The sequence below is a fragment of the Schizosaccharomyces cryophilus genome (assembly GCF_000004155.1).
Source record: "Schizosaccharomyces cryophilus OY26 unplaced genomic scaffold supercont4.1, whole genome shotgun sequence".
NCBI lineage: Eukaryota > Fungi > Ascomycota > Schizosaccharomycetes > Schizosaccharomycetales > Schizosaccharomycetaceae > Schizosaccharomyces > Schizosaccharomyces cryophilus.
In genome coordinates this window covers 152,908-168,862 of record NW_013185624.1, presented here as the reverse complement: position 1 = coordinate 168,862, position 15,955 = coordinate 152,908, and the positions used below count along the sequence as shown (strand labels likewise).

Genomic DNA, 15,955 nt, shown 5'->3' with positions numbered 1-15,955 from the left:
TCAAATACCATAACCTCTGATGTATGCTTCTTGAGTTCCTCATACCAAGTGTCTCAAAAACGCGCTCGTTCAGTTTTACCTAATTCATTTACTTTCCATCTAGGTTGCTATTTTAAAGCTGATATCAATCTTCGTCTTATTTAAATAGTCCTTATTGTTTGCTTTCTTTCTCAGATTTGAAGGAAATTCGTAATGTCGCTGAATCTTTCTTCCGATGAACATAATGGGTTTGATCAGCTTTTCAAGGTTGCCGACAAACAAGATATTGGTGTGCTTACTGGTGAAGAAGCCGTTCCATTCCTTGAAAAATCAGGATTGTCCCCTCAAGTTTTAGGTCAGGTATGTAATGCTAGATTTGCAGCAGGTTTTATTTGTACACGTAGAAGGAAAAAGAGGTAGTTCACTATTTGCAAATGTACATTATGTAAAGAATGAACCCGTTTGTGAGGGCTTTCTTTCTTCTTTTTTTGCTTTTATGTCTTTCATAGACTTTATCGCATATTTCAATAAGCATCGAATTCAATGTTACTGACCTCTTTATGTATATAGATTTGGCAGATTTCAGATTCTGAAAATCGAGGCTTCTTAACATTTTCGGCCTTTAGCATAGCTATGCGACTTATCGCTCTTGCTCAAGAAAAGCGACCTTTTGATTATAGAAATCCAGGAAAAATTCCCTACTTTTCAGGCATTCAACTATCCAACGTTGATCCTTCTTCAATCGTTCAACCCTTCTTCTCCAAGACGCCTTCATCTACTACGCACGTGCCTTCAAATCCAACAGGAAGTAATACTTTGCCTCCCATTGCCCCTGAAGAACTAACGCGTTATCAAAAAATGTTTACTACTGTATGTTCGGCTGATTCATTAATGGATGGTGATCGAGCTAGCTCCATATTTGGTCGTGCTCCCTTAAGCACGGAAGTTCTTGCTCAAATTTGGAACCTAGTTGACACCCGTAAGCGAGGTGCTTTAGATATTCGCGAATTTAACACGGGTATGCATCTCATAAATCTTTTATTAAGTGGGACGATAAAATCACCCCCTCCATCAATTTCTCCATCTTTTATTGCAACTGCCGTTATGCTAATGCCTGCCCAATCTCCTCCTGCTCAAAACCCAATGAGGACTTCTAATGCTCCTCCTTCTTCTGATCCTTGGACGATCCCGCCTCAGGATATAAACAGTTTTTGTCAACTCTTTAATAATGTTGATAAAGCACGTAAGGGGTACATATCGGGTTCTGAAGCTTATTCTTTTTTTCTGGCTTCCAAACTTCCTGAGGATGTTTTAGCTCATATTTGGGATTTAAGTGATACCAATAGTTCTGGAAAATTAAATCTTGGTGAATTTTGTATCGCTCTTTTTTTAATTAAAATGAAGTTGCAAGGTAAAGAATTACCATCCGAATTGTTTCCTTCTACTTTGGCTTCCGTTTCTCCTCTTATGCAGCATAATACTCCAGTTGTGTCTCCTCAGTCTACGACTCAGCCTTCAATGCCGACTTCGCAGGTCTCTCCAAAGTTCGTTCAACCGACTCGGGTCAGTTCTGGAACAGAAGATTTGTTAAGCTTGGATCAGGTTAGCTTTTCTCCTTCTCCCCAACCTCAGCGTCCTTTTAACGAATCAAAACCCCAAGCTAATCAAGATTTACCACAAAAATCTGTTTACAATCATCAGCCTTTGCAAACAAACTCCACCCCCGGGGTTGTTGCTTCTCCCACAGGTTCGGTGTCTTCTCCGTTATCTGGATTCGTACCTCAATCCAACTTTGGTCAGTCAATAGCTAAGGTTAACTTGGATAAATCTGGTATGCCATCAAAGTCTGGAACTCCTCCAGTAGTTGCTCCTGTACCTCAAATGTCTTCAAATGAAAATATGAAACTAGCAGCTGAATTGCCAAAGATGGAAGCACAGTTGCAACAAGCTTCTAATAACAACAAAATCATGATGCAGGAAGCGAAATCCGCCTCGGACAGCCATAGCGATACTCAAACAAAGTTAGCTGAAATAAGAAAGGCATACAACGAGGAACTGGCAAAGACTAAACAGATTACCTCAGAAACTGATGCTAAACGTTTGCAAACGCAGCAAATGAAGAAAGATTACGGAATCTTAGAGGCTACGCTGGAGGCTTTGAAGAAGCAAAATGATGAAAAGAAACTTGCTTTAGAAGAGGTTCACGCCGACCTTGAAACTGCTACTTCAATGTTAAATAATTCCAACGCTTCAATTCAAGCTTTACAGGATGACATTGCTCAACAGGAACAAACCTTGACAGATTTGCATCAACAACTTGATACAGTCACTCAGCAATTGGTCAATTTGGATAGAAAGAATAAGTCACTTCTTGAAAAGAAGGATGGTTTATCTTTAAATGTTGATAATACCGAAAAACAGCTGTCGTCTGCAAAAAACGAGCTAGAAACTCAGATGAAAAACCTGAGCATGAACCATTCATCTCGAGAATTCCCGACTTCTGCACATGCTGAAGAAACAGCGCCTTCCCCTTTAACAAATATGAATCATGAAAGCAAAGACGAGGGTCATACTCGCCTATTCCCACAACACTCAAATAACTTATTTGAAGTCCCTGCAAGAGATGTTCGTTCTCCTTCATTAAATTCTGCAGCTTCTTCATCTGCGCGAGCTTCTTCTGGTGTTTCTAAAAATCCTTTCCATAAGTTGAAATTCTCAGAGAATAATTCTCCCGTGTCCAACTTTTGGGAAAATGAATTTGCCTCAACTGTTTTTCCTCATAATACTTCTAAAGAAAGTTCAATGTATACTAATCCGCCTAGCAAGACCCCAAGCTTGGATACTGAAATGAGATATTCAGCCAAACCTGATACCTCTTTTGGTGGAAATAGCCACTTGGAAGTTTCAAGTTTCGCATCTCAACGTGGATCTCCAGTTTCGCCAGATATGGCCAAGTTGACAGAGTCGACTCTTAACACTCCTGCTTCTTTAGAACGATCAAACGAACGTGTGGAATTGAAACCTCCTGTTCCTCCTTCTCGTCGTGAAAAAAGTGCTTCTTCTTCCACCAAACCTGCTGAATATAGCGAAGAAGAATTTCCTCCTATTGAATTTAAAGAAAAAGAGGAAGAGAGCTCTGATGATGAAGAACAAACGGGGACTACAGCACACAGAATTTCCGATACTCCATTATCAGATGCTAACGAACACTTAAAAACATCAACAACTACTCACGTGGAAGCTGGACCTGCATCTTCAGAACCTCAATATTCCGTATCAACCGATACTAACCCTAACAAGGAGAAGTCAGTTCCTCCCAATAACTTTTACGTGGCGGACTCGAGTGACTCTAACAAACCTTTTGACTTTGAAACTGCTAACGAATCGGATAATGATGAATTTAATTCCCAACCTGTTCCTATAACGAGTGCCTCTACGGAAGACGCTTTTAATGTTGATGATGAGTTTTCAAGCGAGTTTCAAAATCTTCAGGCTGCCGAAGTTAATGATAAGGAAGACCAAGATATTTCTGAAGACGAGGAAAGCAACAAAAATAAGCTATAAATGAATTATCGTTAACTATCATGGTTACTGGAAGTGATCGGAGCCTCATTTTACCTTACTGCCCTGGACGAACAAGTCTAATGATGGTATTTATATTCAGTTATGAACTTTAATATTTTATAAATGACCTAACCTCGGCCGCTGCAATTGTCAGCTTCTGATAAAGCACGCTAGTTTAGTTAACTGATTGATATGAAATTTCTCATTTACTGCTTTTGGGCTTTGTGATATATGATAGTTGTGGTAGTGACAACAGAATGAATATAAAAGCGTGATATATCCACTGATTCTAAATCTTACATTTAGTAGAAAAAGATTTCTGTTATGGAGTAATAGCACATTCATATACCGTAGTTCTTATAAGATCGACTAAATGAAGAAAGAATTTACAAATTTTCAATGAAACGGAGTTTTAAAGTACACTACTTATTCAATGATGAATTAATTTCCTTTCTACATATTTATTGTAGTATGTGCATGTTATACAAGAGTAGCTAGTAACTGAATCAGTACAAGATTACATTCAAGAGATAAAATGTTCAAAAATAAAAAAAGTAATTTGAGGATTATGTGAATCTTCGAAAACAGCATTGGGTTATCACTGTCATTTGCTGGTATAAGACGTACTAAACAAATCGTAGCAACCACCAGCACGCCAAAAGTCAAAATTTATTCTTGGTGAATACAAAAATTCAAAAACAACCCTTCTTCTTTAATGATGACTATTTAGAGTACCTAGCTAATTTTGGGAAGTATTATCACTGGAAAAAATTTTCATCTCTTGGTATGAAAAGTTTACCTAAACTTTCTGCAACGTGAACGAGCCATTTTTTTGGATTTTTCGAAGTTGGTATATTAATTCTGAAATCGTTAGATTAAATTATTGAGTTTTTGTTCTTGTATACCAACTTCATCGAATGGAGCGTTCACAAAGTCTCGCACAACAGAAGTGCTCAAATAGCACAAGGATAAAATCGTGCAACAACTGTAGGAAAAAAAAATTGAAATGTGATAAAAAGCTTCCTTGTTCACGATGTTCAAAAAAAAATGAAGGTCAGACATGTAAATATGAGTCTAGCCATGCAGCAACACGCTCAATACGAAACTCGAGGTCTCCAACAGAGGAGGTAACTAACCATGGAAGAAATAGCCCAAAGGAAGGGTCGGCTGAATTGAGCAAACGACAAAAGAGGCAATTTTCCTATCATGGGGTATCAACTTTTATTAAAGAGTTTTTAAAAGAAGATTATCCTTCTGATTATCCGTTCAATTTCCTATTTAAACATTCTCCACGCCTTCCCGAGGATTTAAAAAGCTTTTGTCAACATATCCCGCCTTATCAAATATGTGTAACGGTTTGTGATATCTATTTTGGATTTTTAGGGACTCTATTTGATGTTGTTTCTAAAAGCAAGATGGACGCTGTCCTACAAAATTTTTTCCAAAATGTATTTGAAGTGAGTGATTTAATTTTGCTTTTTTCGGCGCTTTCGCTTGCTTTTAAGTTACACAATTTACCAGAAACTGCTCTAAACTACTGTGATAATATACGGCTCACACCGAAAGGATTAGCTGAAGAGTATTACGACAAAGTTGAAAAACTTATCGAGCTGAATTCTTTCATGATTCATCCGATATCCATTGAAGTATTGCAGCACCTTGTTCTTCACGCAGCGAAGGATTTTCTGGATCCTTCACCCGAAAAAATTTTGAATTTAACCAGGGCTATTCATTATTTGGACGGTATAATTTCAGAAGGATCTCACAGCTCCGCAACTCCCGAGGAGATTTGGAAATTGACAATGACTTTAAAAAATATTGACTCGTTGGTCTGCATTTTCTTTCAAACTTCTCCTTTTATGCAAAAAGACATCGTTGAAGCGCAACTAGTTCGACTCAATAACAGCTTCTCCGAAACCATGTTCCAAAAACTCCTCAATTCATTATGCAACCAAGGTCTGGCAATGTATAAAAGTGCTAGATATCTATCCGTCGAGGAATACATTCATAATGTCAACGAAAATGAGGTTAAAATATCATTATTATTAATGGAAATCGACTTGAAGGCGTATACACCTCAAAATCCAATGTCGAAAATTCAATGTTTCTTCTTGAAATATGTATTATGGACACTGAAAGTACTTCTGTATCAACCGGTTATAACTTTGAGTGATGAAGATTTTGATAAAGTACAATTGTTGAAAGAAAAATTAGCTGAATCACTCGTCTACTGCTTCCGATTAAGTATGGATTCCTTCCAGGAAATATGCGAAGTTGGCGCACCATCATTTTTCTTTTTTGACACTCTAAAAAAGATATTTTCGCTTTTGTTTTGTCGAAACGAAAAGTATTCATACAGAAATGAGTTATTTGAATCGATGAAATTGATGAAACAGCTAGCCCTAAAAATAGATTTAGCGTATTCTCTGAAGATCATCGACGATCTAACTACAATTAGTAACTGTGTTTATCAAAAAGATTATACGAAAGCTGGAGATCTTGGTGATTTTGAGGCAATCGACTCTGAAATAGATCATTTTTGTGAGTTTCTTTTTTCGAATTTTTACGAAAACTCTTTTTCATCTATTTAAATCTAATTGTATATTAAGTCGGAAAGTTAGTCAAGGTTTGATATAATAAAAATGTTTGTTCGACACTTTTCATTTATCTCTTGCGTATTCGAAACTATTAGATGGGTTTATTCAAATTGTTCTGGCAATGATACACTACAATTACAAATACTAGCTTTGTGAAAAAGGCATTTAGTTACACATCTAAGCTAGTAACTAGCATCAGTTATTTTATCTTGTTAATGAATACCGACTCGGACTTTGCTTGAGAAATCCGATGTCCGAAGACCATAACAGTAAAAATGAGCGGCAATTGAAGTTTTAAAAGGAAGAATAATCACAGTTTATACAGTCTTTAACTTTAGCTAATCTTCAATTAGTTGCGAATTGGCATTTTGCAGGCAGTTTTAGACGTCGCTTAAAATATAAAAGAAAATGGTTTTAGAACAAGATGTTTTCGGTTATATACCTAATAACGTACTTGCAACTATAGCAATTATCTTCTTTATTATTGCTTTTTTGTTGCAAGTAGGAATGTTGACAAAGTCGCGGAAATCCATTGTTTGGGTGCCTTTAGTTGGAACTTTCGGAGAAATTGTAGGTTGGATATGCAGAGCGCGCGCTCACTCTCATATCCAAGGATATTCTGCATATATTGGACAATCAATTTCTTTGTTGATTGCACCGATTTTTTATTCAGCCGAGTTATATGTTTTACTTTATCGGTGGGCAAAGGTTTATGGTCCTCAATTTTCTCTGTTTCCACCAAAGCAGTATGTTGTTTTCTTTGTAACTGCAGACCTTATAGCATTTGCAGTACAGTGCACTGGTGGAGGATTAACCAGTGTCAATTCATCTCGAAACCTTGGGTTTTACATTTCGCTTGGGGGTGTCATTTTTCAGCTTTTCTCTACCATCGTGTTCGTTGTTCTGCAAGCAGCCTTTATATATGGTGTACTTAAAAATAGACCCATACGCAAAACAAGCGGATATTTTCTAGGTTCTCCGAGAACAAAGACAAACGACTTCACATTTTTGTGTCTAATAATATCAACAGTCGCTATTTTAGTTCGTCTTGTTTATCGTACCATTGAGTTTGCAGGGGGGCGACACAGCAAAGTTGCAACTACTGAACTATGGTTTGCACTATTTGACTTTATTCCAATAATTATTTCCGCATTTTTGTTAACGCCTGCACTTTACCCTTGCTTATACGAGCAAGAATATACTAATTACCCTGTTGACCTTCTTTCTGAAAACATGCATTCAGGGCCTTCTATTGAGATGGACAAGATTTCTTTACAGAAAGCTTTATAAAAAAATCTTTTGAGTATGACTACTTATCGTTCGGAGAATTCGTATCTGTAACTGTCAAAGCTAACTTGGGGACGTTTTTGGAACAAAATTCTATATACAACGAATGATGACAGAAATATTAGTGTTCAGTTTTATTAGAAAATACGTTTTCATCTTGTGAACGGCTAAGAAAAACAAGCACGGAAATTATTTATTTTATCTTTTTTTTTTTATTTAGAGCATGATCTATTAATGATATTACTATTATTTTGATACGTTCGTTCGTCAAACATTTTGCAACATTATTTTTTTGGTTCTTATAAGCATTCACTTCTTTGTTTGTTTTCACTCTTTAATTGATTCATCATAAAGGTTTTAAAAGTAACTTACAGGAATAATTTTGTGAAGTGTTGATATGACTATAAAAGAATTTATCACGGTTGTTACAGTCGTGATATGAAGTGGAAGTAGAGTAGCATATTTGAATTGGATTCTGCTGTACTACGTATATAGAAGCTAGTAATTTTCAAAGGATTTGGTTACCTAATAGGAAGTGTTGCGATGATCTTATTTAGCCGGACCAGTTGAGTCTTCCAACCTGGAGATTTCAATTGTCGGCTCATGGTATATATAGCTTTTTTGAAATAACTAACCTAATCTTTTCATTGTAGGAGGAAGAAACACTCCAAAAGCTGTCCAATATGTTTAAATCGTATTTTCTATGCTTCATTTACTATTTGTAATATCTTATCCTTTAGTCTCATGGCATACGTCAAATAGTATTAAAACGTACTAAACTCTTCGAGACGACCACCAGCACACCAAGAAGTCAGAATTACTCTTAGTGAATAAAAAAAATCCCATAATAAACCTCCCTCTTTAATGATGACTATTTAGAGTACCTAGCTAAGTTTGGGAAGTATCACTGGAAAATTTTTACGCCTCTTGATATGAGAAGTTCACCTTAAACTTTCTGCAACGCGAACGAGCCGTTTTTGGTTCTTCAAAATTGAGTATATTAATTTTGAAATTGTCAAACTCAATTATTGAGTTTTTATTCTGATATACCAGTTTCATTGAATGGAGCGTTCACAAAGTCTCGCACAACAGAAGTGCTCAAATAGCACAAGGATAAAATCGTGCAACAACTGTAGGAAAAAAAAGCTGAAGTGCGATAAAAAGCTTCCTTGTTCACGATGTTTAAAAAAAAATGAGGATCAAACGTGTAAATATGAGTCTCATTTTGCAGCAACACGCTCATTACGAAACTCGAGGTCTCCAACAGAGGAGGTAACTAACTGTGGAAGAAATAGCCCAAAGGAAGGGTTGGTTGAGTTGAGCAGACGACAAAAGGGGCAGTTATCATACCATGGAGTAGAAAGGTTGTTGGAGCAGTTTTTGAAGGAAAGAATCCCTTCTAATTTCATTTTCCTTCCTAAACCGTTTCGCCTTCCTGCAAATATAAAAGATTTTTGTAAACATGTTCCACCTTATCAAATATGTATAACAGTTTGTGGTACCCTTTCCTGCTCTTTAGTGACTTTGTTTGATATTATATCTGAAAGCAGGATGGAAGCTGTCCTACATAATTTTTTCCAAAATGTTTTTGAAGTGAATGATTTAATTTTGCTTTTTTCGACGCTTTCGCTGGCTTTTAGGTTACATAATTTACCAGCAACTGCTCTAAACTACTGTGGAAGTATACAGCTTGCACCAGAAAAATTAGCCGAAGAGTATTACGGTAAAGCCGAAGAGCTCATTGAGCTGAATGAATTATGTCGTTACCAGAGATCCATTGAAGCATTGCAGCATCTTATTCTTCATGCATTAGTGGAATTTCTGGATCCTAGACCTGAGAAGGTATTGTGTTTATCTAGGGCCGTCCATTATTTGGACGGGATGATTTCAAGGGGGCTTTTCAGTGAAGCAACTTCTGAGCAAGTTTGGAAGTTGTCAATGACTTTAAAACACCTAGACTCACTGAACTGTATTTTTTTACGAAATCCTCCTTTTTTACAGCATGACATCGTGGTAGGGAAATTGCGTCAACTCGATAAAGGTTTTGCTGAGACTATTTACCAAAAACTACTCAGCTCACTTTGTAACCAAGGTTTGACAATATATAGATATGCTAATTGTTTCTCAGCCGAGGAATACCTTTTAAATGTCAACGAAAATGAGGTCAAAATATCTTTATTATTAATGGAAATCGACTTGAAGGCGTATACACCTCAAAATCCAATGTCGAAAATTCAATGTTTCTTCTTGAAATCTGTATTATGGACACTAAAAGTACTTCTGTATCAACCGGTTATAACTTTGAGTGATGAAGATTTTGATGAAGTAAAATTACTGAAAGGAAAATTAGCCGAATCACTTTTCTGCAGCTTCCGGCTGATTATGGATTCCTATCAGGAAATAACTGAGGTCGGTTTGCATCAGTTTTATTTCTATACTGCCTTAAGAAAGGTAATCTTGCTTCCATTCTGCCGAAACGAAGGTTACTCATACAGAAATGAGGTATTTGAAGCAATAGAATTGATGAAAGAGCTAAGCTTAAAATTAAAATATAAGTTTGCTTTGAAGCTTCTTGACGAATTGATTACTTTTATTAAATACGTTTACCAAGAAGATACTACAACAGAGGGCGGTTCTGGATCAGTTGATGATTTCGAAGTAAGTAGCTTTTGTGAATTTCTTATGTCGAATTTTTATGAAAATTCCTTTCTCTCTATGTAAAAGCTTTTTGCAGATTATACAAACGAACTTTTGTGTAAACGTACGAGGACGATCATCAGACCGATGTCACTTAATTCATTAATACGGAAAGGTTTACCTATGTGTATTATAATAAACTTGTCTTTTTTTCTTTCAAAAACGTCACTTGATATTTATATGTCACTACTGTGTACATGATTTTAAGTCTTCTTGACTACAGTGCAGTTTATTTCAGAAGTGGTAGTCCTGTAAAAAGCCTTTATATGTATACTTCAAAAATAACTACAACGTTCGGAACTATTTTTTCTTCTTGCTAATCAAAGTGATTCGCATTGGATTTCAAAAGCCAACTCCGATGTTCGGTGTCCGAAGATGTAAATAGTGAGAATGAGCCATGGTTGTTTGAAAGCTATATAAAGCAGAAAGAAATTCCAAATGATGCTGTCGTACTTTTCCAAGTTTAATACTTTGTCTACCAATTTCTCATTCATTGGCGAAACGATTGCTGTTTACAGGCATTCTTAGATCTTGCATCAAATATAATTCAAAATGGTTCCAGCACAAAATTTTTTTGGTTATGTACCTAACGCCCTACTGGGGATTATAGCTATTCTTTTCGTAGTTTCTCTTTCACTGCTAATAGGAATGCTGGTAAAGTCGCGAAAACCCACTGTTTGGGTGCCTTTGGTTGGAACAAATGGTGAAATTTTAGGTTGGATAAGCAGAACATCTGCTATTAGTATATGAAGTGATTTCTCCATGCATTAACAAACCATCGCTTTGCTTGTTTCGCCAGTCCTATATTCAGCCGAGTTGTATGTTTTACTTTACCACCGGGCAATCCTCTATGGTCCCTCAATTTTCTATACTTCAAAGAACACAAAGGACTTTATTAAATTTTAACACTATGAACAATCGCTATTTTAGTACAATCGAATTCGCAAGTGGTCGGAAAAGCAAAAATTACGACTACGGAAATATGGTTTGCACTGTTTGATTTTATTCCAATGATCATTTGTGCATACTTACTGATCCCTGCCCTTTATCCTTGCTTGTACGAGCAAGATTATTCAGGCGATGCTATGAGTCTCTATTCACGAAACAGTCAGGGATCCAATTCAACGGAAGAGAAGAATCTTGTTTTATCTAGAGCTGTATAAGAAGCATGGTTTCGAATATGTTTACTACCACCATTTAGAGAATTGCTACTCCTGCTCAGCGGGTCAAATGAAAATCGTATTTGGAGCAGGATTCTATATACCTTGATTGATGGTACAAATGTCAAAGTTTAGATTTGAAAGATGATACCCTTTTAATCGTATAGATGGTTATAAAAACCAAACAGATTATTATTTTTATTGATCTCTTCTTTTTTTTTTTTTTTTTTTTCTTTTGATTACGAAATTTACAGCTATCCTGTTATTCTTGTCAATTTTATCCGGTTAGCTAGAATTTTATAAAACTCTTCAAGTAATTCTGTTTGTTTTTAATTTAAGTTTACTTTTCACTACAGCTCATATAGGTCTGTCAGTCAACTAGAGGTCATTACCATTCATACAGATTTCAAAAAGAAAAAAAAAAAAAAAAAAAAAAAAAAAGGTCAGTAATTAGAATTTCAAGTCGATAAAAACCAAGCAGTACAATTCTCCCTTCCTATATCTATGACCTATGGATCTCATATGAAAGACTGTTGAAGTCAATTTTTATCGTTATGGCTTATTGTATTTAGATTTATTTCTGTGTGGATTCGTTTCTACGTAAACAACACTCTTAATTAGATAATTCTTGAGCTATTTTACTCCACCGTCATAATTTCTTTTGTTTACATAAGCGAAGATACAAGGTAACAGTCTTGAAACAATATGCTATATACTATGATAAACATACAATCTATTTTTTGTTCGTGTTAGAAGTTCTGTAAGAACATTAAAAATTGTAATTTTATTATACTTTTAGGGCTAAGTAATAAACTTTTTATACAGTAGTGATTTAAACATCTCCCAAAACTAGAATCTAAACAACGGTAGTAGTATCAGCGGAAGGGCCAGAGAGCGTGACGGTGGTGAATGTACTGGCAGTTATACCTGTAGAACCAGAGACGGACTTAGAGTCAGAGTCATCACGATCAGAACTAGATTGAGAAAGACTTGGACCAGAGGGAGCAGATGGACAAACAGGACAAGAAGAAGGACGTCCACTAGGGGGAGCACCATTATACTTAACAGTGTAGTGACCGGCACTGTCGCCAATCAATTGGCCAATCATAGAATGTTCAAATAGAGAAGGATCGTAACCAGGTCCAATGTTGATATCAAGGCATCCGAAAACAATGCATATCCGCAGATTTCCATCATTGTAGTCAACAGTGGTAATTATACCATTTACCTCAATGATGTTTCCATTTCCGAATCCTGCGACGTAGGCCCCTAAGGTTCCTGCCTTAAAATAAGATTCGTCGATACGAAGATGAGAATTAGAAGCCGACATGTAAATAGTTCCCCCGTTCATGACACTTCCATCTTTAGCACTTGTAAGAGCACCAACTTCAAGAAAATAGCCAGCACCTTCACCGATGGTCACACAACCGTCTCCTCGAATGTCTTGGAGAGCTTGGAACTTGACGTTATGCAAACAAATCCCACCATTGTTTTGAACAATCGACTTCAATGGATCCTGAGTATGAATAAAGAAAGCACCAAATAGACCTCCAACAGGGTCATTTGAATAGCATTGGACATAATTAATGGTACCATTGTTTACGACATCGTCGAAGGGATTGATGTCAAAACTAGATCCGCCTACATTACCTTTACCTTTGAACCAAATATTTCCGGTGTTAACAAATTCATCTGGAGTCCAGTGGTAAACAGAAGAGAATAAAGCATCACATTGATCCAACACGATATCACCATAGTTTCTAACATGATCGGCTTTAAGCACATCGAAAATCGGAGCGAGAGCTCCATTGTTATCGTCAGTGACAAATAGCTCACCATAGTTTGTCAAACTTCCGTACAAACTTTGATCTCCTCCACCGTTCAAGAGCAAATATGAATCTGGAGAAATAATGGTCTCATCGAAAGGATGGACACCGAAGTTATTTCTAGTATTGGCTCCATTGTAGGTTACTGCTTGAGCCAAGCAAAATGGATAAACCATTAAAACCAATTTGAAAATCCAAAAAGCAGTTGTCATTTTTCTCAACTTATCGACTTTTAACAACCGTACAAATTTTCGACGAGTCGAGCACTTATATATAAAATCGCCAACATCATTGAAAGTACTAGACCGCAAAAAAATATCAATGAATATTTCTCTTTTTGACTGTTCCCATATTTTTTGATTAATTCATCAGATTTATCCGAAAGTCATGATATAGCGAGGGCTTTTACGTCATTCCAATCGATTTTTTAAATTCGGCGAATGTGTCCAATCCTGCAACGAAGAGGGGTTGCACTGTTACTATCATTAAACGACGGTAGTTCGCTTTCGGTTTATGTGTTCTTATATTGGCGAAGTTCGGAATCAGGGTAATTTTAACTCATCTGAGTGCAAGTATTTTTGTAAGACGAATGCAATAATAGAAGCAAGCCTCTGTTTAGCAAAACAATCTATCCTCATAACAGCTTCGTTTGAAAGGGAAGAGGAAAGAACCCCCCCAAAAAAAACAAACAGTAACGAACTAAGGAACAAAAGTTCCAAAAGTCTTTTCGAATAAGCATAATAAAGAATGTTTTTAATGATTCATGATAGATGATAAATAATCTGACTATAATCAAATCTTCATGTATTTTCTCAGAAGTTGGTTAAACTCCACTGAAATTGTAGACAAGGAAATAGCATCAGTAAGAGTCACTTTACTGCCTACATTTTAACCAGCCTTAAAAATCGCCAAATTTTTTTAGAAAGACGGGCATAAATGCATTAACAGGCTAGTCTTTAAGGCTAGAACAGTTAAGTTAGAGAAAAAAAAATTTTTTTACAAGATGGCTGTTATTTGGAATGTTCGAAATCAACATCCCCTAGAAAACTACCGGATTATCAAACATCGATCCAGAACCCTGGTCTAAACGAAGGGAAAGTTCCTAGCTGCAATCGCCATGAACATCTGTTTCACGAAAATTTACACGTTATCCCTAAATTGATCAAAAATAGTAATACCGACATCCAATATCCCCTAGATGTATGTTTGAATGCACATTTGGACGACATCTACACAGTTTTCACTCCTTTCCTTCTTCCATCTTTGCGATATTTTTTTTTTTTTTTTCTTTTCTTTTGTTTTTCATCTTCCAAATAGTCGAAGATCGATAGACGGCTTTTCCAACAAGTGTAATATAAGCTAAGGCCTCATTAGTTCGCCTACAAATATTTGTGATTATTGTTCAAATTTTGGTTCGAAAATTGTCGGGCAACCGCATATCAAGATTTTTCCGAATAAAAACTAGATGACGAACTGAACAAAGTCACAAGTACTCCCGTTCGCGAACGCAGTATTACAAATTATGTCCCTATGTAAAAATTAACTCCATATAAATCGCTCCCCTATTCGTGTAAGGTTATTGTCGCGTAGACTCTGTGTGTTTATAGTACTTGACATCGTATTGTAACATATAAAAGCATCAGAAGTTGAGCAACATACACCTAATGCTGTTGCCCAAAAAATCAACCATTCTTCTCCTATTGTTATATTATTTGGCAATCCAATGCTCAATATCCCGTGCTATACCTTCACGCAGTTATTGGAAAACCAACCAACATAACGAAGGGACAAATAGTCCAAGTGACAAGCCAGATTTCTCCTATCAGCCTAACACTGAACAAGAAGCCAATAATTTTCTGCAACCGAGAAACTTCAATGAGGATTTAAAAATCAATGCTGACGGTATTAACATACCAAAAGATGTCACTAAAACATATACCGTCATCGTTTATACTCCAACGTCTCAGACTCCAGAGACAGTCATTGTATACACACCAACCAACAGCAATCAAAGAACTGTCATCGTCTACTCCCCGTCAAGCTCACCAACAGGAGGAAGTTCTAAACCACCAAATGAAACACCCACTTGGACCAGTTCTGCTTCATCAGCAGCCGCCACAATCATTACAACTCCCAATGGTACGAAACAGATAACTGAACAAAAGCACGATCATAGCAAACATAACCAAACATCTAAACCATCTAGTGAAGCCACCACTTCGGTACCAAACATCAACTCAAGCTCAACTGATTCTGTTTCAACAATGCCAACTGCCTCAAATGGCACTGCTGTACTGACTTCTTTCACGACTGTTCCTAGTTCACCTAGTCATTCTAGATCTTCTAGCGAAGTGACTAGTTCGATCCCAGCCTTCAACCCAAGCAAGACTGGTTCTCTCCTCTCAACGGCTAGTTCCTCTCACGCCGCCTATAATGGAACAGATGGAGTGACTAGTTCAATCACAGCCCTCAATCCCAGCAGGACTAATTCTGTAACATCAACGCCGAGTGCTTCTCATACTGCCTCAAATCGCACTGCTGGATTGAGTTCTGGCACTTTCGTTACCAGTTCACATATTCAAGCTCAAAATTTTAGCTCTTCCAGTGAAATGACCAGCATTTTCCCAACAATCACTTCAACCTGGACTGGTTCGGCTCCATCGTTGACAATTATTTCTCAAAGTGCTTCTAATGGCACTATTGATGTGACTCCTGCCAAGCTTGTTCCTAGTTCACATATTGAGGCTCAAAATTCTAGCTCTTTCATTGAAGTGACCAGCATTTTCCCAACAATCACTTCAACCTGGACTGGTTCGGCTCCATCGTTGACAATTATTTCTCAAAG

The 15,955-nt window shown here is 36.7% G+C and overlaps 6 protein-coding genes across 6 annotated transcripts; 5 read left to right on the top strand and 1 right to left on the bottom strand.

Annotated features, from left to right (window-relative positions):
• On the top strand, positions 1 to 3,961 carry SPOG_03654 (EPS15 repeat family actin cortical patch component). Its single transcript, XM_013165918.1, has 2 exons — positions 1 to 339; positions 550 to 3,961. Exons 1-2 carry the CDS (start codon positions 193 to 195, stop codon positions 3,541 to 3,543), a joined length of 3,141 nt encoding a protein of 1,046 aa, XP_013021372.1. The 5' UTR covers positions 1 to 192; the 3' UTR covers positions 3,544 to 3,961.
• Positions 3,962 to 4,958: 997 nt separating this feature from the next.
• On the top strand, positions 4,959 to 6,134 carry SPOG_03653 (uncharacterized protein; the record flags this gene model as incomplete). The annotated part of the gene is made up of 1 exon (XM_013165917.1): positions 4,959 to 6,134. One exon carries the CDS (start codon positions 4,959 to 4,961, stop codon positions 6,132 to 6,134), a length of 1,176 nt encoding a protein of 391 aa, XP_013021371.1.
• Positions 6,135 to 6,548: 414 nt separating this feature from the next.
• SPOG_03652 (RTA1 like protein) lies at positions 6,549 to 7,430 on the top strand (the record flags this gene model as incomplete). Its single annotated transcript, XM_013165916.1, has 1 exon — positions 6,549 to 7,430. The coding sequence occupies one exon, from the start codon at positions 6,549 to 6,551 to the stop codon at positions 7,428 to 7,430; it is 882 nt and encodes a 293-aa protein (XP_013021370.1).
• Positions 7,431 to 8,010: 580 nt separating this feature from the next.
• SPOG_03651 (uncharacterized protein) lies at positions 8,011 to 12,079 on the top strand. Its single transcript, XM_013165915.1, has 2 exons — positions 8,011 to 8,033; positions 8,081 to 12,079. The coding sequence occupies exon 2, from the start codon at positions 8,490 to 8,492 to the stop codon at positions 10,146 to 10,148; it is 1,659 nt and encodes a 552-aa protein (XP_013021369.1). The 5' UTR covers positions 8,011 to 8,033; positions 8,081 to 8,489; the 3' UTR covers positions 10,149 to 12,079.
• Positions 12,028 to 15,767, bottom strand: SPOG_03650 (uncharacterized protein). The gene has a single exon (XM_013165914.1). It carries the CDS (start codon positions 13,320 to 13,322, stop codon positions 12,141 to 12,143), a length of 1,182 nt encoding a protein of 393 aa, XP_013021368.1. The 5' UTR covers positions 13,323 to 15,767; the 3' UTR covers positions 12,028 to 12,140.
• SPOG_03649 (uncharacterized protein) lies at positions 14,775 to 15,480 on the top strand (the record flags this gene model as incomplete). The annotated part of the gene is made up of 2 exons (XM_013165913.1): positions 14,775 to 15,249; positions 15,317 to 15,480. The coding sequence occupies 2 exons, from the start codon at positions 14,775 to 14,777 to the stop codon at positions 15,406 to 15,408; spliced, it is 567 nt and encodes a 188-aa protein (XP_013021367.1). The 3' UTR covers positions 15,409 to 15,480.
• Positions 15,768 to 15,955: the final 188 nt, after the last annotated feature.